Source organism: Dreissena polymorpha, chromosome 4, assembly GCF_020536995.1.
Source record: "Dreissena polymorpha isolate Duluth1 chromosome 4, UMN_Dpol_1.0, whole genome shotgun sequence".
Taxonomy (NCBI): Eukaryota; Metazoa; Mollusca; class Bivalvia; order Myida; family Dreissenidae; genus Dreissena; species Dreissena polymorpha.
In genome coordinates, this window is record NC_068358.1 from 43,149,610 (window position 1) to 43,172,176 (window position 22,567).

Below are 22,567 nucleotides of genomic sequence, written 5' to 3' on the forward strand. Positions count from 1 at the left end.
CCTTATAGTTCCATATGAGCATTATCTACACAAGTTCAGTTTCAGAGTGTGTGAATATGTACTTAATGTTGATTATAATCTACATTCACATTTTTACATAAACACATTTTCAGCTCACTTTACTTAAAGTCTTGCCAGGAGGAAAAATATACTATGTAAGTTTGTACGTGAATCGATTATTGAGATCAATACAATTAAACAGCACGTTGGTTTTTTAAAACATTTTAAACCGTATCAGTCTGTGGATAGTTTAAAGTGTTTAATATTTAACTGATCTTTATTGGTAATCGATATGTAACGCACAACTACAGTATAGAACAATGTACAATCACATCACCGGATCTAACCGTACATACGTTACAAAGACTGAATTTCAATGTTAAACAGTTAACAACGATATAATATATCAAATGGCTTCCAATAAGAAGAGTTCAATTTATAGGGGATCAGACTCTCCCTTTGACTTTTCTTGTTTCACGTGTCAGGAAAACGACAGAAACACACAGGCTGAATATTACTGTGAGGATTGTTCTCAATTGTACTGTTGCACATGTGTTAAGTATCATAACTATCTTTACAAGAAGCATACAATGTTGGACAAGAAAAACATCCGCAAATGGCCCGAATCTAATGTTGGAGATCTAGAGCAATGTAAGGAGCACAAGAAGGAAAAACTGAGCATATTCTGTGAGGACCACAGTCAGCTGATATGTCATGTCTGCCATGTCCACGATCAAATGTAAGTACATGATCACTATTAATCAATATATTTTTGTACATGTCTGTCTAAACAAACGTTTGACCATCAGTCACATCTCTTCCAGTGTTCAACAAAGTCAACAAGAGGACCCTTTGAGACCAATGTCACTGACATGATAATCTTAATAGAATTCAAACGAAAAGTTAACAGAACAATTGTGCCTAAAGCCATGGGTCTCTATTTTTAAATCACGGCACCATAGTTAAGATAAAAATGTAATACTAACCGCATGTTGGCATGTTAACATATACATTAAGTTGTACATAGACGAAATCATAGCAAATGATGTTTGTGAAACAAATATCTTCCAAGCGCAGCCGATTAAAAAGTCGTCATATATGTGTAATTAATTATTGTTTCATTTACTAACTGCTGTATGACCTGAAATCTGCCAGCTTTCTTCCTTTCTTCACGAGTAACCAACCTACTTGACACTTGGATACTCTGTCGTCAAAGTATTCTCTTAATAGTTCGGTTAACAAGGACCAACCATCTTTCAATGATAAGTTGTTTTACAACAAGACTCATTTTCTGCCATTCTCCACCTACCAATAACTCAAGTAGGGCAGTTGTCAGTAACTAGCATAAGCATGCGCACTAACGACTCGAAAAACAGCTATCCAAGGAAAAGTATTAGTTTGTTAACTGACCACCGGAGATATGAACTATTATTGAAAACAGCGAAATCCCAAATAAACAAATAGAAAACAATGTTTAAAAACTGTTTTGAATGATGTTTTGTGTTACCTTTAGTCTGGGAAGCATGGCATACAAAGACCAACAAACTCAACTTTCTAAATGTGGAGCTATAAAAGAACAGAATAATTGTATTCATAATTATGATAGTACAGTACACATGCGTGCATAAAGAACATAAACACATTTATGGTATGATTTTCTGTGATTCATAACGACATTTTACACTGAAGAATATTGATAAACATAATCAATTATGTTAATTTTTTTATTGTAGAAACATTTCCCCGGTTCCACATTAATGGTGTTAATGTTTAAATTCTGCTCAACGATGCCGGAATCAAAACTTGTGATTTACCTCATTATTTGTATATCAGACTAAAAAATTTAATAAGTGCTAGTAAATCACATTTTGATTAAAAAAAATAAAATGAAAACATAAATAAAGAAAATGTGTTGGATTTGGTAAATTATTGATTTGTATTCACTGTATATCTCATGAAACAAGTTTATTAAACATGTAAAGGGAAAGTCGTTCCTAGGACCTTGGCATTTTATCTCATGGTTTGAAATACATTATGAGTCATCCGACTAAAACAACATACTAATTTATATGATCATAAGAATCCTCTCGATATATAGAAGCAAGGGTCAATTAACATTTTATCTTGATTTTTGACCCGTTGACCTCAACATCAATCGGCATAATTCTTTCTTTCCTCTCAAGTAACCAACATAGCAATTAAGTAAATCATGGTCAAAAGCGTTTTCTAGATATTATGCGGAAACAAATTGCATAATATAAACCAACGTGACATTACCTATGAACTGATGACCTCAAATTAAAGAAGCGTCTTTGTTTCCACCCAAATAAGCATTATACCAATTAGCATGGTTACAGGTAAAAACCTTTTCAAGATATTGTGTGCAAACGAATTTCCTGTTACAATCACGTTTGACATTGACGTTTGACATGATGGTCTCAAAATCAAAGTGTCATTCGTTCATCCTAAATAACAGCATACCAATGTGTATGATTGTATGTCAAAGTGCTTTAGATAGCATGCAGATACCAATTTCTTTCGAACAGCTCATGTTGCCTTGACAATTTACTAGCTGACATTAAAATCAAAATGCGTATCCATTTTCGCCAATAGAAAAACAATTTTCATTATCGTAGGTTAGAGTTGTCTCAAAATATAGAACTACATAAACTCTTCTCAAAACACATGTTAATTTGACCTTTGACCTTGTAACCTGATAATTAACGGGCTTCTTTCCTTTCATCGAAATAACCATACGATCGGTTTTCATGTTAAAGCATTTTCCAGATCTTGTACGGAGACAAATGTTCTGTTACAAGCCCCAATGGCATTGACCCTAAAATTGGCACGTGTCATCCTTTCCTCTCAAGTAATCATCATACCGATTTGCATGGTTTTACGTCAAAGAAATCTAGAAATTTTCTCTAGAAATCATGCACAAACGAATGGCCTACGGACCAACCGACTTAAACACCGCGCTTCCAATGGCAAGTTACACGGCAAAATATCCCTGCATATTCGAAGATTGTCATTACATATGAATTATTACTACTTGTGAATCAAAATCTACCAAAACCAACAATCATCCCCTTTATTATGGTGTATACGAAATATAGCATTTAGTATTATGTGTCCTTCTTGTCGGAATTTTTGTTTAAATATTAATTTTGGAAGCTTCATTAACAATCTTAAGTTTTAAAATACAGAGGAATATATGTTTACAAACGAAATTTCATATGACAAAATAATAGCATCACAAATAAAGTCTACATCTAAGAATATTATTCATGCTTAGAAAATTACATGAATTATGTATAGTGTGTTTGTTTTTACAGGATATGCAAAGTTGCACTTATAGCTGACAAAGTGAAAGACCTCGATCAAAACGGTGACTTTAAGCAGTTGTCAGGAACGGTTGATACACAATAGCAGAAGTTGGTACAGAAAAAAGATGACTTTGCGAAAAATATGAAGTCGCTTGAGAAATCTTATACGGACATTCTGAAACAAATTAGTTCTTGCCGAAACAGAATTAATGATGCTTTAGATCAACTGGAGATGAAAACTAAGTATTCATTGGACACATTGATGGCCTCCATGAGAACATCTATTCAAACTGACATCGAAAACTGCACTATGTCTATCGAAAATATGACACGCTTAAAAGAACATGTTTTCGGAAGAAAGGACAAAAGTGAAGCAGTACGTTTTATCAAGTCCAGAAAATGCCGCGACCAGTCCCTCAAGATAGAAGCATTTTTAAAAGACATGATAACAAAGAATGAGATGGCACTAACCTTTAATCTTGACACATCCATCCTAGAATTCCTGTCCACCCTCTCAGGGTTAGGACAAATACTCAGCAAAGGTAAACAATCACAAACAGCTGAGATTACAACACTGAAAGAATTAGCTAAACAAGAAAAGCCTACAGCTTGCAACACAGCATTTAGCCTACAACGCCAACCAAGTGATGTTAACAAATCATCAGTGATATATGATGCAAAGCAAGTAATCAGCGTAAAGAGTAGTAAGACGTATAGAGTGAAAGCGAAGAATGATAATACAAAATGCGTAATATCAGGTATCTGTGAGACAGTTTCCGGGGAATTGCTCATCGCTGACTGGATGAACAATAATGTGATGCTTCTGGATCAGACCTATGAGGTGGTGGGCCACTGTGACTTGCCTGATGGACCACGGTCCATGTGCAGTATTGACTCCAGTTTGGTGGCTGTTACTGTGTACAGCACTGAGGTCCATTTCATCAAAGTGACCAATGGTCTGTTGATAAAGGACAGGATACTGAAGTTCACACATGTGTGCTTGTGTATTGCCCCTCACCACCGTAACCTGTACATTACAGATGGTAGAGCATTGTATCGCTATACTGTGGATGGTAGACTGTCGAGCAAGATGTATGAACATACATCAGGTGGAGGTATGACTATCACTTATGTATTTTTCCAAACATTTAAGACCCATGATTCTACTGTCAAGTAGATACAAGTAATCTTATCAGACAATATGTTATTATATTTAGTATTATATATATAGTATATAAAGTTCACTCATACAGATGAATTGCAAATTAAGAAATTATTTGTATCATAACAAATTAACAATTATAAACTGAAAAACAACAACAACACCTCATAATCATTATCTTCCATAACAAAGTCACCACCTGCGCAGTGAGTCCAAATGAAGACAGGATATATGTGGCGAACAAAGCAACAACAGAGCTGGTTACACTGTCGCGGGATGGAAAAGTTCTTAAAACGCTCGCCTGCCCTAGAATGAAGTGGGAGGAAACCCTGTACTTACCTGGTCTCCATGTGACAGACTCAGGACAGGTTCTGGTATGTGGAATGAAGTCTAACAGAATCCTCCAGGTAGACAAAGATGGGAGACAGAGACTAGCCGAGGTTGTAAGTGATGGTATGATTTACCCAACATCTGTCTACTACAGTAAGCTTACAGACTCACTCATTGTGGGAATGAAGAATAATAATTACATTAAAGTGTTTACGTTACAGCCACTGTCGGAAAAGAACGATGAGGTATCCGGACGTGTGTTCTTAAAGACAATTTAACAACATTGTATACGCAATCACAAGTAATCTCCTCATAATTTGTTGCTAATTTAAAATATTATTAAGACCTTTCTTCGCCTACAGTATTTGCCAAAAAATCTGCTTTAAATTGAGCTTGTAATATAAATAACATATTATTTTCACAATTTTATTAATCATATGTTGGGCACTAGGGTGTGCTGTTGATAATCATTGTTAAAATGTATAACTTGCAGCTATGTTCAACATGTGGATTTACATTGTTTTTTATATGTGACTAAATGTTCATATACAGGGTACAAAATTGGCACAAATGGATACTTTAAGTTTTCAAAGGGTTTGAAATGAAAAATACCGGACCAAGTCAGTGTCAGTGCCAGTGCCATGTTTACTTCAATTGTGTCAGTTTCATTTGTATACAAACAGTTTCTCAATCTGATAGTTAAAGCATGTGCTGAATATAATTCTTATGTAAACTTGTATGTGTAATGTTATTAGCTTTCTTTCATGCATTAAAGAGGAATACATCCGAACATTGACTTACCTGATTAGATTTTCATAGTTGTAAACAATTTCAACATTGTGTGTGTGTGTGTGTGTGTGTGTGTGTGTGTGTGTGTGTGTGTGTGTGTGTGTGTGTGTGTGTGTGTGTTGTGTGTGTGTGTGTGTGTGTGTGTGTGTGTGTGTGTGTGTGTGTGTGTGTGTGTGTGTGTGTGTGTGTGTGTGTGTGTGTGTGTGTGTGTGTGTGTGTGTGTGTGTGTGTGTGTGTGTGTGTGTGTGTGTGTGTGTGTGTGTGTGTGTGTGTGTGTGTGTGTGTGTGTGTTTTTGTGTGTGTGTGTGTGCGTGTGTGTTTGTGTGTGTGTGTGTGTGCGTGCGTGCGTGCGTGTGTGTGTGTGTGTGCGTGTGTGTGTGTGTGTGTGTGTGTCTGTGCGTGCGCGGATGCGCGGGTGCGTGTGTGTGTGTGCTTTGTCGGTACAATTGTTAGGGAGCGTGGATAAATGGAATAAAAAAGGTACACCTACATTAGGGATGGTGCATTGGGATACCAAAAATATAAAAACTGAATCGGAAATGATTTCATTTATTTTACGCACATCCCTTTTATCATTAAACATTTCTTGAGAGAACACTTTTTTCGCTTGTCCAATGTTACAAAGAATGTTATAAATCACATTTTCATAAAACGGTTTGTCTCCTGGTTGACTGCAAAATAACGCCAAATCCCCAAACAGATTACCATATTTGACAAACTATCAGAAAACGATCTACACCGTTGTATGTTACACAGGTATTTTATTTATTTTTTAATGCATAATCATGATTTTATAATTATACCGTAATATAGCTTGGTTTGTGTCAGTTTCGATCCAAATTACTGAATTAGTCAAATTTTGTTTGCTCAATTTAAACGGTGAATTAATTATACAATAATAAATAACTTGAGCGCACAGAAGTTATTAACAATCTCGCACACCTAGTGTTTGTAACTTAATCTAATTGAGCTTATACATCTTTTTTAGAAAAGTCGCATTAGTCTGAGGACGTGCATCGGCAAGAATAGAAGAGCTCAGACGTTATTTCAAAACTAGCTCTTCTGAAAATATAATGTTGCCAACTGCAAGATACGGCACCACCTGTAGATGGACAAGTGGAGATTAACCACATCCGAGGCAGCAGGGGTAGCGGCAAATAAGACCAAGCCCATTACTACAACAAATTACTTTCCTTGAGCACCATCCGAACTAAAGTCAAAACCCGATGACTCGAACTCGCCGGTGGTGACCGTGACTTTAAATTAGTTCGAGCCATCCGATAATTCGACCCTCGCGAATTCGAGCCATCCGACAGAAATTTACATTAATATATAGCAATAAAAACTCGGTGCTTCAGAAAGAGTTCGAGCCAACCGGAAATTCGAGCCAAGATAGTTCTAGCCATCGGGTTTCGACTGTCCGTTAGACAAGATATGGAAACAATTCTGTGAAGGTTTAAAAGAAGTATGGGCATACAAGTAAAGAAAGGTATATTGCTGTTCACTAATACAACGAGTTATTTCATACAAGTTCTTTCGAATATTTACCAACGACCGTATACCGTAGAAAGAGAAAGATTGTTATGTAAGACTGGGTGAACTGAAACACAAATATTAAGAAGATCAGAAGACAGAGAGAGGTTGTTTTGTTCCAAAGGTGTGGAACGTGCCTGGCACCATACCATGAAACAAACCTAGAGGTTGAAAGAGAGAGAGGAAAAAAAGAGTACCGGAAGAAGAGAGACCAGCAGTTCTCATATCAAGCTCTTTACCATATCACAGATATCTTGATTGAAAATGGTGATATATCCAGCTGCAGCAGCAATAAAAGGAAAATGGACATAGTCTTAAAGCTACTGAGACAAATGACTGAGAGTAACACAACTTACAATACAGGATGAATAGAGTGAGGTACTAGCTGAACCCAAAACAAATAGAAATCGCCAAAACAAATAGAAATCGCAGTTGTTGCTTAATTACACACGAATTTTGAAACATGTGATTTTCCACGACAAAGATCCGGGTGAGTTTTATAAAACGTTACCCGATCTGTCAGAAAAGGGACTTTCTATTTATGAGGTGATCACAGCTGTTATTAAAGTAGGCAACACCATAGGTAGATGACGTTAGAAAAGTGGTGGGCAATGTGATGAGATCTTTGATAAGGAAAAGTGAAATGCAATTAAAGAAAAAGGGCAGCTCTACAATAATCGAGGCTCAAAATATTCGTCAAGTTGTGCAAACCTGGAGGACGAGAAGTAGAAGGGTTAAATTATAGCTCGTGCATCGGATAGTACTACCACGAAAGGGGTAGGAGAGTTCATGGTACATGTGGATATAGGTTTGAAATAATTGCATGAGTCAGAGGTGTCATTGTGGATGATTTGTAAAACCTTGATGATTCACGTATGACCGTAAACACTGATCTCAATAAAGGTTTTTGAAAGATGTTGGCAGAGATGTTAAACATCAGTTTTTCAGATATTTTTTGCACCCACACTAAACTGCGCTTCGGCAGTTCTATTAATATAGTGATGCGAATGGTGGAGGCTTATATGAAGATGGAGCAAGTGCAACAGCGTTCATGTCGGATATGGATGTAGACAAAATAATGCTAGGGACTGGTCATGTGCCTTAAGTTGGTAGCTCCAAAGTACGGCCAAAAACCCTCTAACCGACACATGGATTTCCTCCTCTTTTTGAGCACTATCAAGTGTGCTTTTTTCTACAAAGACAGCTGGTTTGAGTATCTCGCCGCAGTCCTATTATACAACTGTGGTCATCTATAAAAGTTCCTGAGCAAATACCCTCAAAACAACAATCGCCTTACCTGCCTCGTCAGAGAAGTGATGGAGCTTCCCTTCCCTCAGGATGGCCGTCGTAGTTTTTGCCTGCTGATTGTGCACTTGGTGGAGCCTTTCTATGTTCAAATCATTAAAATAGATTCTATCCATTCTCAGCTCAGGGAGTGCTACCATGGACGCCATATAAGCAACAATTACACTACGTTAACAATATCGAAGTTACATGTAGTGTCTGGCAAGCTTTTCAGTAGTGTACATATGATCTGACAGAGCAGGAACTCTGTGTCAGACATGGATGCTGAACACTTGGATGAGATAAAGAAGCTGATTGTTCTCATGCTGCCACACCTGAAGACTGTCCTGGCCTAGAAGAGGAGGGACTATGGGATCGATGAGGAGACCTTTCCAATCGAATATCTTGTCAGTGAACAGGCTTGTAAAATTGATGGAACACATGTATACATGTATTTCAGTATCAAGGGTTGTGGGATTATTTCAAGAAAACGAGTTACTTTGGTGTCAAAGTTATTGTATTGTTTAACACAACCAAGTCCCAGATGAGTTCATGGAAATGATGATTTCATAAATACTATTTTTCCATTTCTTGTAATGGCTCCACTGTATGCGCACAGTTGCTAATTATTGTGTCTCATCTCCCTGTATTATGTATGTACGCTTTGTACTAGAATCAGATGAGTTGTATCATGTGATCTTTTTTGCATTCACTACGTATTCTGCCAAACAAAATGAAAATATATCATAAGTAGTGATGAGAACTTTACATAAAGCTTGGGCAGTTACTAGTTTGCACATGTATATCATAAAGTAACAGAAAGTAACAGGGATTCAAAATATTTCTGGTGTTTATATGCAATAGAGGCATCGGTGACCAATGCATTGATGCAGCGGATATGGTGCAATTAATCGTTGATATGACAATTAGGAAACATTAACCTTAATTATTTATTAATCTTTATATTGTGCAATGTCTAATTTGAGTATGAAAGAACGTCGTATAGGATGGATCCTTGTGCAGTTTTATCCCTTAACAAATATGCACATGCGTAGCCAGGCCCGTAGCCAGTGTTTTGAAAAGGGTGTTGCGAATTTTTGCCATCGACGATTGTTATTGAGCTACGAAGTGGCGAAGGGGGTAGGTGTGGAAGGGGATGTTCCCCTCCAGCAATCGGGGGTGGGGGGTGAAGTCCTCCTCCTAGAACATTTTGAAAATCAAACTTAAAATCCTGCATTTTGGTGAATTTTTTATCTGTTTTAGAGACTAAAGTAAGAGAGCATTTTTATATGAAATTTCACTTTCATTGACCATACTCAGTGACTGATCGACATAAATATGATATAACAAACATGTATTCCCCACCACGTTTTTCAATAACCACATTTTTTGAATAAGTCACGGATATACTTCATTTTATACGGTGTTTACCCGAAACAAGTATGCGCGCACACACGTTGTTTACATAATTATGCAACAATAAATTTGTAGAATGTAAAGTCAACAATAATTAAGAACGGTGTAAAATATCATTTTTTATTGGAATCTTGGAATCTTGATAAAATTGGTGTGTTTTACCATTCCAATATTCTACCATTTATAAATCGAACAAGTCAAATGTAAATATTTGACTTGTTTTCAGAACAATTTTTGGTCTGCTAATATGGATAGTACCAGAGGCCTAGCATTTCTCTTAACGTGCTAATAGTGTATTGTACAACAAACACTGATTAAAACAACTGGGTCTTCTCTCATCTGCATCAATCCTAAAAAGAAATCAAAATGGTATAACTGGTTACTGAATTTTTTAACTATTTTTAACAAATGAGTTATCTCTTTCTAAACGAATTTCAGAAACATATAACACTGAAGGCTTCATTAAGACCCTATCACCACAAACTACTGGCCATATGCCATATACCATATGGCATATGGTCTCAAAGTCCTAAACAATGTATACCAGAACGTTTAAGAAAAAATATGTACTTATTTGCCCATTATATGCTCAAGATCCGTCACAGCTGAAGAACATTAAACGTTAACGTCCACCTGATCATATGTTATAACGTTTTAAATTCATTAAAACAACTGTTTAAGAGTAGGACATTCCTGGTGTCAAGTTTGACATTATTATAACGTTGTGGAAAGTTATGTATGTGAAGAAGAACAGATGCCATTAAATGCTGGTAAACTACAAAAAAATCTACATTTCTTTGTAGAAATGATTTGTTTTCTTGTCATTCAACATTTTTTTTTATCCTGTCTTGAGCATAGCTGATATTTTGCCCCTTTAGTGGATCCAAAAATGGTTGTACGGGGATATAACAAAAAGACAACGCAGTTTGTCGAAAATGCTGTGCACAATGTGTAATTGTAATAAATCGTAGTATAATGCAAAGTTATTAACCAGTGACTCATTAGTCTTCGGCAATAGTCGAAGGTGTCCTTTGGTTTCAGTCATTTTTGGAAGCTGACATAACATTCCGTTCATAATCTTCGTATTTTCTTTTTTTATACGATTTTTTATTCAAGTTTATCTAGTTGTTTTTCAAGCCATTTCGATAATTGTCGAAAAAGGTTATTGGACTGGTATATCAACCATTAATAAGTAGGCTTCATCATTTTGTTATGATATCTATTAAAGTTATAGCTTTAACATGCATTAATAACGATGACAAAAGTTACAAAACAATCATTTAGTATCAAATATCTGTAAATATGCATTGATTTTACACGGATTAGTGCTAGGTTAATAATTTTGCATTATACAGCAAACATATATCCATTTATAACAAAGATTCCTATTTCATTTTGCGTGGACCGGCTTCTTAGATCTCCTCAAATGTTGCTGTCAAAACTTGATTTCAACAATTCTAAGGTTAAAAATTGTAAATAAAAATCACGCGCTATCTTGGAAATGACTTAATCGAGAAATTAATTACATGGTGACCTGTCGGTTGCATATTGAATACAACATTATTGTAACGCTTGAATACGAAGACTTACTGGGTTCCTGGAAAAATAAATAACCGTTTTTGCGTCAAATAAAGTTGGGTGCAACTTATAGTAAAAAAAAATTTACTCGTCAAAAAAATTGGGTGCAAAGGCACCCAACGCCCCCCCCCCTTTCCCCTTGGCTACGGGTATGGTAGCGTGATTGATTGCTGTATGTGAAAAAGGGACAGGCATTCTTTAAATTGGGTCTTGTGCATAACGGACCGGTACATAGTGACGCTCGGTTGGTCATTGTCGTCTCGGGTACTACTTAAATGTACCTCGGGTACTCTAAAGTATACTTAAATGTATCCCGGGTATGGAAAATATACTAACACTCACCCGGCAAATTAAAACTGTACCCATGTTTTATTCCCGCCCAAATTTCGATGCCGTAAAACGCGCTACGGAATAGGAAACAAAATTCTGTTTAAACAAAACCTGTCTCAACATGCTTTTTGAGTAGGAGTTTCGATAATATAGAAGCCATTTAACAGAATATTGACATTAATATGAACATAATTAATTTTTAAAAAGCCAACAACGACAAATTGAACGACTAATTTAGCCCTATTATTCCCGGGTACGTTTCAGTATATTTTCCGTATCCCGGAGTACATTTAAGTATACTTAAGAGTACCCGGGGTACATTTAAGTAGTACCCGAGCCCACTCTGGATCAGCAGACTTTTTATTTCATATTTTTTCTTCCGATGGAGTCCATAGATAGCCGATGCATCACGATTGTACCCGAACCGACAATGGCCAAGCAAGCCAAAGTGACCTTAGCATCTATAGTTCGATTAAGCCTGAAATAAAACGAGTTTTGCTAGCGTAACGACAAACGAACGTGTTAACACCATTTCTGGCGGGAAGTTGTGGCGCGTAGTTTGATTGCGGGAAATTGAACAAAGAAGAAAGACCGGACGACATTTTTCACTTGCAGTAAATCTGAACATTCAAGATGTTTGTCAACAAAAGAAGTATGTAATGTGACACTTTTTAATTTTTTTTTCATAAATTGTACAATGCGTTATTGTGACCGTAGGAAAATGTTTTTTAAAAGAATTTAAATTTCGTTCACGGATTTTTAGCTCGGCTGTTTTCTGAGAAAACCCGAGGTATTGTCTCACAGGTACTTGAAAACAAATTTTGGTCCATATGAATATAATAAGAGTAAAGGTATCCAACGACGATTTCACATGTGACCTGAATAACACAATCCAACAGCATGAAAGATCAAACAATGCACACATATGTCATTGTGGTTGCCAGCAGGAAACGTCCATCTATGGTAATACACCTTTTATTTGATAAAAATCCACCAAGTATGTCCAAAAAAGCTAAAAGTTTCCCGAATATGACCCCAAAATTGAAGTGTGTTATTCCAGAATCTCAACCAGAAATTCTCGAAAAGCTGACAGTTAACAAAGACCGGTCAAAAACAGCTTTTAAATGGCATTAAAATGCAGTTATTGGCCCAAATCAACCACTTGATTTCGGTAAGCACCCAAGCGTTTGAGAGCGTGTTTAATGTACCGATTTACTCGTTATAAATAGCTGATGTCAGGGGTTTTTATCTGATTTTGGGCAAGGGCCTGGCCTTTTTTGAGGGGAAAAAAATCGCGCGAAACGTCGAATTTTGGGGAAAAATATTGTGCGAAAAGCTGGATTTTGGGGAAAATAAGCAAAGTCTAAAATAATCAATTTCACATATTTTACTGTTTTTAAAACAAATTCAAGGCAACAGATAATTTAATTATGGAAGATTTTTCTAGCTTCTACAGTGGATTGGATCAGGTTAACTTATATATTTATAGGTAAAAAAAAAAAAAAAAATTTTTTGTTTTGTTTTTTTGTTTTTTCGGGGAAAATGAAATCTAGGGGAAAATTTACCAGCAGAGGGGAAAAAAAATCCGAGGGGAAAGGGCCGATTTTCGGCGGGTCCCAAATAAGGAAAAAAAACCCTGGATGTTCTCATTAATTGTATTTTTTTTGCATTTGCAGAATAACTATCAATGGCATCAACCCCTTTACAAGTGTAATATGGTGTTAAACAAGTCCATAAAATCATCCGGAATATCGCGTAAATTTATATGCAGTCTATAGGCAAAGAAGCCATTTTGGTGTTAGCTTGTCTAGGTTTTCTTCCCTCTGAGCCACGTGATTAAGAGGGCGTAGCAATCACTGATAAAGCGTCATGTCGATTGGTTTCTGATAAGCATCATTTGTCAACTGTATGCGTACAAATACGCTTGATTAAGCGTTACCGAGAGAAAAATGCTAGACAAATTAGGGTGGCGTTCACTTGAGAACAAAAGGTATGACTCCCGGCTACTGATGTTCTATAAAATTGTCCACGGACTGGTTGCTGTACCAATGCCTCCCTACGTCACTCCTCCGACCCGGCTCACTAGACATTTGCACCCTCTTTCATTCAGACAAATCCCCACTCCAAGCAACTACTATAAATTCTCCTTCTATCCAGCCACTATTGTCCTATGGAACTCTCTACCAGCCAATACTGTACAGGCACCTACCCTGGACCAGTTTAGGCTGGTGGTGACCAAACTAGACCACAGTTTCTAAGCAGGTTGGCTGTTTTTAACCTTTTATCTGTATATTCCTTCTTTTAACTAACACTATCACCTTTGTTTCTATGTCTCACAAATACATTATGTATTACTTTTATCTCCTATACACTTCTTCCTTAATTTCCTAGCACTGACACGCGCCTGCTTGTAATGCTAATTGTTGGCGACTAGCAGTATATATAGATAGATAGAGAGCTCTGTGATGTGATGCTTCAGTCATATCAATCCAAGTCAGGGCGGTCCTGCAGTTTCTTAAGTCCACAGGACCGAATGAATTTCACAACTGAAATTATTAATATTTTAAAAGACAATTTTCAACAATGCACACAAATATGTTTTAAAAAAAAAAGGTAACTTCTCCAAACATATAATTTCCTAATCTCCAATTCTCAATAAAACATATGCTATAAGGGAAATATATATGTGAATTTTTATGTCCCCCACCACTATATGTGGGGGACATATTGTTTTTTCCCTGTCGGTTGGTTGGTTGGTTGGTTTGTTTGTGCAAACTTTAATATTTGCCATTACTTGAAATATTGAAGAAGATAGCAACTTCATATTTGGCATGCATGTGTATCTCCTGGAGCTGCACATTTTGGATGATGAAAGGTCAAGGTCAACCGTCCAGGACAAAGGTCAAATATATGGGTCAAAATCGCTCATTTAATGTACACTTTTGCAATATTGAAGATAGGAACATGATATTTGGAATGCATGTGTATCTCATGGAGCTGCACATTTTGAGTGGTGAAAGGTCAAGGTCATCCTTCAAGATCGAAGGTCAAATAAATTATATATAGGGACATAGTGTTTCACAAACATATCGCTTAGTATGTACTGACATTGTTTTTGCCCCTTCTGTTTGTTTGTTGGTTTGCCTCAAACTTAAACATTTGCCATAACTTTTGCAATATTAAAGATGGCAACTTCATATTTGGCATGCATGTGCATCATATGGGGCTGCCCATTTTGAGTGGTCAGGCAGGGTTCTCAATAACTTTTGAGCCAACAGGCCAAAATGTGAAACCAACAGGCCTTCTTTCAACCCATGCGAAAGACAAAAAAAATCTTACCAGACATGAGGTCCGATAACATTTAAAAATTTTAAATGTTATCGGACCTCATGTCTGGTAAGATTTTTTTTAGAAAATGACACAATGATACATGATGTACATGACTGTGTATGTTTGTATGTACATGACTTTGTATGTTAAGCAATGATAGTATTTTAGAAATGACACACTGATATCATGCTTGTTTTTCAGTACATATAACAAATGAATAGATATACAACATTTAATAAAACATATATAAATTGACATTTTTTTTTGTTTTTGCCTTCAGTACTGTTGTGCGGAAAAGCCCGCGTCTGTTTTGGCTATTATTTTTTTTAAGGAAAAAAAAATGGCTATTATTTTCTGAAGGCCAGAGTGAGCACTGTAAAATGTACCGGACCTCGCCGCATTTTACCGGACTTTAGTCTTTATTCTGCTTCAATCAAACAATAAAAATACATTGTATACTTTTTATCGCTATGACGTTCACAACTCTAAATACAATAAAATAACAATTAAATGTATGCCCGTTTAGTCAGCTTTTCCGGCCGTAAATAACGCCAAAAATTGGCCGTATAACGTCCTTTTAACAAATGGCGGAAGGCACTCAGACCGCCGATAATCCGCTCTCATAATGTTGTCTAATATCGAATAATAGTCACATTACACAGCCATGTATTCTGACACAGATGCACCACAAAAACTTCTAAGGTAACTTTTCAAGCGTCCTATCGGTAACGAGAATGCGTATCATAAGGGCATTATTCTTGACCCAGTTGTTCGTACACCAGTCTTCGAAATTAGCTTTGAAAAGTTACATGCCAGTCGGGCCAGTTACTTAAGAATTTTTACATGCCCAACATATTTTTTACATGCCCAAACTTTTTTAACCTCAATTATAACAAATCACAACATTTTAACATAATACAATTACATCTAATCAGTCACTAGAATTAAGACGGTCGATCGTTACACCAGTGCACTTGAAAAGAGCGTTCTCTGGTGTCTTCGTACCATTTCTTGACTTCCTTTTTCTCTAAATCATTGTCAATTTTTAGCTCATCTATTTTTTGAAAAAAAAATTATGAGCTATTGTCATCACCTTGGCGTCGGCGTCGGCGTCCGGTTAAGTTTTGCGTTTAGGTCCACTTTTCTCAGAAAGTATCAATGCTATTGCATTCAAACTTGGTACACTTACTTACTATCATGAGGGAACTGGGCAGGCAAAGTTACATAACTCTGGCGTGCATTTTGACTGAATTATGTGCCCTTTTTATACTTAGAAAATTGAAAATTTTGGTTAAGTTTTGCGTTTAGGTCCACTTTTTTCAGAAAGTATCAATGCTATTGCATTCAAACTTGGTACACTTACTTACTATCATGAGGGGACTGGGCAGGCAAAGTTAGATAACTCTGGCGTGCATTTTGACAGAATTATGTGCCCTTTTTATACTTAGAAAATTGAAAATTTTGGTTAAGTTTTGTGTTAAGGTCCATTTTATTCCTTAAGTATCAAAGCTATTGCTTTCATACTTGCAACACTTACTAACTACCGTTAGGGGACTGTGCAGGCAAAGTTATGTAACTCTGACTGGCATTTGGACGGAATTATGGGCCCTTTATACTTAGAAAATTGAAAGTTTGGTTAAGTTTTGTGTTTTGGTCCACTTTACCCCTAAAGTATCATAGATATTGCTTTCATACTTGGAACACTCGCAAACTATCATAAGGGTACAGTAAAAGGACAAGTTGCATAACTCTGGATGTCATTTTTACGGAATTATGGCCCTTTTTTGACTTAGTAACTTTGAATATATGGTTAAATTTTGTGTTTCGATCCACTTTACTTCTTAAGTATCAAGGCTATTGCTTTCAAACTTCAAATACTTTCATGCTATCATGAGGTTACTGTACCTGGCAAGTTGAATTTTACCTTGACCTTTGAATGACCTTGACTCTCAAGGTCAAATTATTAAATTTCTCTAAAATTGCCATAACTTCTTTATTTATGATTAGATTTGATTGATACTTTGACAAAACTACTCTTACCTGACATACCACAATAGACTCCACCCAAACCATCGCCCGTGCCCCCCCCCACCCCCCCCCCCCCCTATTTTTTTTTTTTATTTATTTTTTTTTTTCTTAAGATCATCTCACAAATGACCACCACACCCTCACACTATACCCACCCCCTCCCCAATTTTTTTTTTAAACGGTTAAAAAACAAAACTATTTATTTTGATTATTTTATGTTTGAAATACCGTCCAACCATCGCACCCAATAATCCCCCCCCCCCACCCCCCCTCCCCCCACCCGAATCCCCCCCCCCCTATTTATTTTTTTTTTTTTTTTTTAAGATCATCTCACAAATTACCACCACACCCTCGCACTATACCCCCCCACCTCACCCCCCCCCCCCCCAATTTTTTTTTATGAAACGGTTAAAAAACACAAATATTTATTTTTATTATTTTATGTTTGAAATACCGTCCAACCATCGCACCCAAGAATCACCCCACCCCCCCCCCCCCCCCCCCCCCCCCCCCCCGATTTTTTTTTCCGCATTTTTGGAAGAAAATGTTATAAATGTCCACACCCCCACACAATGCACCGCTCTTCACTCCACCCCTCCCTCCTTTGTGATTGAAAATGAGAGTCCCTTCACCTTTAAAAAGAAAATAGATGAGCGGTCTGCACCCGCAAGGCGGTGCTCTTGTCTATTTTGGAAGTGCTTTATCGGGCTTAGCCCCATCAACATACCTAAGATACTGCATAGCCTCTATGTCGACAATGACATTTGTTTACATTGACAAAAACGGAAGCGTTTTACTTGATTGAAATGATCGATTCAAAAAGCATCTTCTGGATTAATGTCTAGAGAAACCGTCGATAAGAACCGAATGTGACCGAACTGCATCGGTCAAAAACAATAATGATGACGTGTGCAAGCAGGTGCGTGTTGTTAAACCAATCAAATTTCATTGTTTTACAACTTACGGCAAGGTGTTTGTTCGCAAAATTGAAAAATAGATCTGCAAATATCAAGAACCGCTTACGATTTTTTTTTTATAAACTGTCAATTGGCTTCAATAATTTACATGCCCGGCGGGCCACAAACGTGAATTTTTGTATGTGCCCGGCAGTAATTTTACTCGCCACGGGCGATTGGGCGTGTGCTAATTTCGAAGACTGGTACACTATGTTATTTTATCCCCTTGGTGAGCGCTAACCCCCGGTTTGAGTTATCCAAGCTAGGTTACTAACTAGACTGGATAAATGCGTTGCTGGAAATATATCCAGGCTGGATAACTAACCATGTTGGGTAAATTTATCCACTTGGGCCCAGTTGTTCGTACATTAGGTTATTTTAACCCTTGGTTAGTGCTAACCGCGGGTTAAAGTTATCCAAGCTGGGTAACTAACCAGGCTGGATATAATGCGTTGCTGGAAATATTCACCCAGGCTGGATAATTATCCATGTTGGGTAAATTTATCCACTGGTTAACTTTTACACATATCCCATAATCCATTGTAAAAGCAATATGGCCGACATGTCGTCAAGCTATAAATAGGACAGCATATTCTGGGAAAAAGATTTGAAAACATTATAAATCGTAAATTTTAAATCAGTTATATTCAATCCATTAAATGTTTATAGATCATTGAAACAAGTATGTATTTTATGTATTGTATTTGGCATTTTACGTGATTCTGTAAATAAATAGCGAATGGAAACGTGTATAATTAATCTTTAACGCGATCATGAGTTTTAAGAAAGCGAATTATTTCGAACCTGCTATTTGTAAACGTTATAGCAAGCATGGTATATAAGCATGGAATGCTTTGTAGAAGTTTCGATATTTCCGCCATTTAAAATACACATTCTTTTAACATTTTAATTTAACGGATATCGATTCCGCATTTCATCGTCATATAACACAACATTCAAAGAATTTTGGGATTTTTACGTGGATTACGATACATATAAATACGATACATATAAAATTCGGCTATTTTGTTTGTTTACATGGATAAATTATAACCAACCATTAGACCAGGGTTAAATTTATCCAGACAAAAAGCTGGATAAATTTTACCAACATGATGCAACAACACTTAACCAAATAATTAACCCTTGGTTAAATTCATCCGACATTTATCCCAGAGTTCAAATTTACCCAGGTTTCGAACAACTGGCTCTTGTTAACTTTTACACTTATCCCATAATCCATTGTAAAAGCAAAATGGCCGACATGTCGTCAAGCATATTCTGGAAACAAGATTTAATAATAATATAAAAACTTAAATTTTAAATCAGTTATATTCAATCCATTGGATGTTTATAGATCAATAAAACAACCATGTTTTTTAACCAGGTTTTCCGAAGGAAAAAACTGGTTATTAGATTGGCGAATGCGGGCGGGCTGGCTGGCTGGCGGGTGGGCGGAACAAGCTTGTCCGGGCCATAACTTTGTCGTTCATTGTGAGATTTTAAAATCATTTGGCACATTTGTTAACCATCATTAGACGGTGTGTCGCGCAAAAAAATAACGTCAATATCTCCAAGGTCAAGGTCACACTTTGAGTTCAAAGGTAAAATATAGCCATAAATGAGCTTGTCTGGGCTATAACTATGTCATTCATTATAATATTTTAAAATCATTTGGCACATTTGTTCACAATCATGGGACGGTGTGTCGCACGAAATAATCACGTCAATATCTCCAATGTCAAGGTCTCCACTACTAAAAATATATTTATTTTAAAACAAATTTACAAAGAGGGTTAATTTTGTTTGTTCATTTCAAAAGTTCAGTTTGAGTTGTCTCCCTTTATCAGATTTTTTTTCACAATGAAAATCTGGTTTTGTGACAATTTTGTCCCTTGTTTTGTATTGTATCCAATCAACTCGATCATCCCAATCACCAAAATTTCCCGACCAAGCTCGACTAAAAAGGGTTTACACGACTTTTTCTCGACCTCTTGTCGATAACACACGACCCCCACAGGAATCATTCACGACGTCCACTCAAACATCTTTCTATTTCCGCTCGATCACCTCGACCTAACGCGAGCCCTATACGATATCAGCTCGACCAAGTGGACCTCAGCTTGATCGCCACCAGATCTTAACACGACCAGATCGTGATGATCGTACTACAGTCGTACAAAGCGATCTAAAATAACTCGGGTAGAGGTCGAGCGGATCGGGTAAAGATCATGTGTATGGTCGAATAGCAATCGGGAAGTGATCGTGTACAGTTGAGTAGCCGTCAGGTATCAGTCTAGTAAATCTGTACATCAAATTGAATGGATCATTTTTGCGATCTAAAATAACGCGGGATAGAGGTCGAGTTGATCGGGTACAGATCGTGTAAAAGATGTCAATCCAGGGCCCTCAATCTATCAAATCTGCCGCCGAATTTCGGTGGCAGTCCCCCACCTGAAAAGTATACTTTTTTTTCCTTTTGAGGGGAAAAATTCCCCCTAAAAAAAAAAAAAAAAAAAAAATTTTTTTTTTTTTTTTTTTTTTTTTTTAATAGAAAGATGTGTCTCATGATTATTATATCTCAATTCTATTTCAATTTAATCTTTTCAAACATACTAAATTATGAAAAATGCAATGGATATAGTGCAAACATGTACAAATGAAATAATGAGAGAGTAAGTAAAAAAATCCCCCAAAAAGGGAAACGCCGCGAAAATTCCCCCTCCTAAGGGCTGCGGACCCCTTCCCCCAAAGTAGTGTGAGGGCCCTGCAATCTGATCGCCAAACGATCGTTTCACAATCAACTCGATCTTCTACTCCACTAATACACGACCACTTCCCAAGCGCTTCTAGGCCCATTTCCTACTCGACATTTTTTGACATGTCAAAAAATATCGGGTAGGAAGCCCGACCAATGCGGACCGCCCCTGACCACTCATGTCGACTGAACCAGACCAGTACCCCACCGCTTGGTCAGGCTTGATCAAGTTGATCTGATCGGCAGTGTGAACCCAGCTTAAAGAAAACAAATTATTTCGAACCTGTCATTTGTATACGTTAAAGTGAGCATGGTATATAAACATGGAATGCCTTGTCAAAGTTGCGATATTTCCGCCAATGAAATTACAAATTCTATAAACATTTTCATTTGAACCAATATCGACTCCGCATTTAATCATCATTTAACACAACATTAAAAAATGTTTGGCTATTCTTACATGGATTAGTATACAAATACAATTCGTCCTTTCGTTTGTTTACATGGATAAATTTTAGCCAACCATAAGACCAGGGTAAAGTTTCTCCAGACAAAACGCTGGTTAAATTTAACCAACATAATGCATCAACACTTAACCAATACCATGGTTTAAATTTACCCGGGTTTCGAACAACTGGCATCATTATTTTTGATTAATGTCAGTCTTGAAGTAAGCGTTTATCGCAGATTCAGGGGTTCTGAAATATGCTGTCCGAGTTGTCCAAGTCGTCAATTTCACCTTCTGGACAAGCAGTTTTTGAAAGCTGACTTGTCAGGGGACAAGTAAAATTTCAGTGGTAATTTTTTTTCGAGAACGAAACTACTCTATTTTCTGAAAATCAAAAACGAAAGTTTATATAAATAGCTTATGATTAATCTGCGGACTGGCACACTTTTTCAACTGGAGGTAGGTTATTTTCCGATAATAATTATTTAATGTAGTACACCAGTCCACGAGTATATATAGCAACAGCCAATCACGCATAAGAAAACAATTTTAATAGAGAATCCAGCACACATGTGTATAGCAACAGCCAATCACGCATTAGGTAACACTTTTCGTACATAGCAAATGGCCGCATACATGTTCTAACGACCTGCATTCGATTTATATATAATAAAACCACTTCAACGTCAAGCCATGACGCTAATCAGACCAATGATAAAATCAGTTCGGCGTCGGAAAAGAAGAGAAAAGCCAAGTATGAATATGATAAACATACGACGCCAAGCGGAAACGAGAATTTGTTGAGTCTTGGCTAATTGATTTTCCTTGGCTTGAAAACGTTGCCGATGTGTGTAAATGTAAACTTTGTAAGGAGTTTCCTTAATTAGCGGATAATTATATACTTACAATTAACGGAGATTATTTTATTTCAAGTGAATTGTCTAGTCATGTTGAGATTATTAAATATCCGAGATGGTATCATGTGTGACTTAAACGTGATCTTATTATATGCACATCTTCAGGGATTTCAATAGACGCAGAATCCTGCGTTTTGACGCGAGCAAATTAAAAATGACTCATTTTTGACGCAACCCTCTTTTCTGCTGTGCGTCATTTTGACGCGTCGAAAATTTGACCCGTGCGTCAGTCAGTTAACATCTCGAGTTCCATGGTAATAAATCCCGCTGTGCTCCTAATTGAAATTAATGTTTCAGTATTTGAAACTCGGTCTATAATCGAGGGAATACCCTGGGCGTTGTTTATCTTATCTCATCTCTTCCAATACACATGTCACCGTAT

The 22,567-nt window shown here is 36.8% G+C and overlaps 2 protein-coding genes across 3 annotated transcripts in view; both read left to right on the forward strand.

The window, feature by feature from the left end:
- The first annotated feature begins 342 nt into the window (after window positions 1–342).
- LOC127879246 (uncharacterized) lies at window positions 343–5,527 on the forward strand. The gene is made up of 3 exons (XM_052426005.1): window positions 343–739; window positions 3,336–4,441; window positions 4,681–5,527. Exons 2-3 carry the CDS (start codon window positions 3,469–3,471, stop codon window positions 5,094–5,096), a joined length of 1,389 nt encoding a protein of 462 aa, XP_052281965.1. The 5' UTR covers window positions 343–739; window positions 3,336–3,468; the 3' UTR covers window positions 5,097–5,527.
- Window positions 5,528–12,236: 6,709 nt separating this feature from the next.
- The window catches only part of LOC127879234 (ribonucleoside-diphosphate reductase large subunit-like), a 65,274-nt gene continuing 54,943 nt past the window's right edge, over window positions 12,237–22,567 (forward strand). For both annotated transcript variants that reach the window (XM_052425975.1, XM_052425976.1), the window contains exon 1: window positions 12,237–12,400. In XM_052425975.1, the coding sequence (XP_052281935.1) occupies window positions 12,382–12,400 (19 nt within the window). In that variant the 5' untranslated portion in view covers window positions 12,237–12,381. The remainder of the gene's footprint in view (window positions 12,401–22,567) is intronic.

Excerpts from the sequence above, each read along its gene's own strand:
- LOC127879246 (XM_052426005.1), top strand. The coding sequence starts at position 3,469 with ATGAAGTCGCTTGAGAAATCTTATACGGACATTCTGAAACAAATTAGT. Across the intron at positions 4,442-4,680 it reads TGAACATACATCAGGTGGAG|TCACCACCTGCGCAGTGAGT; the intron begins GTATGACTATCA and ends TCCATAACAAAG.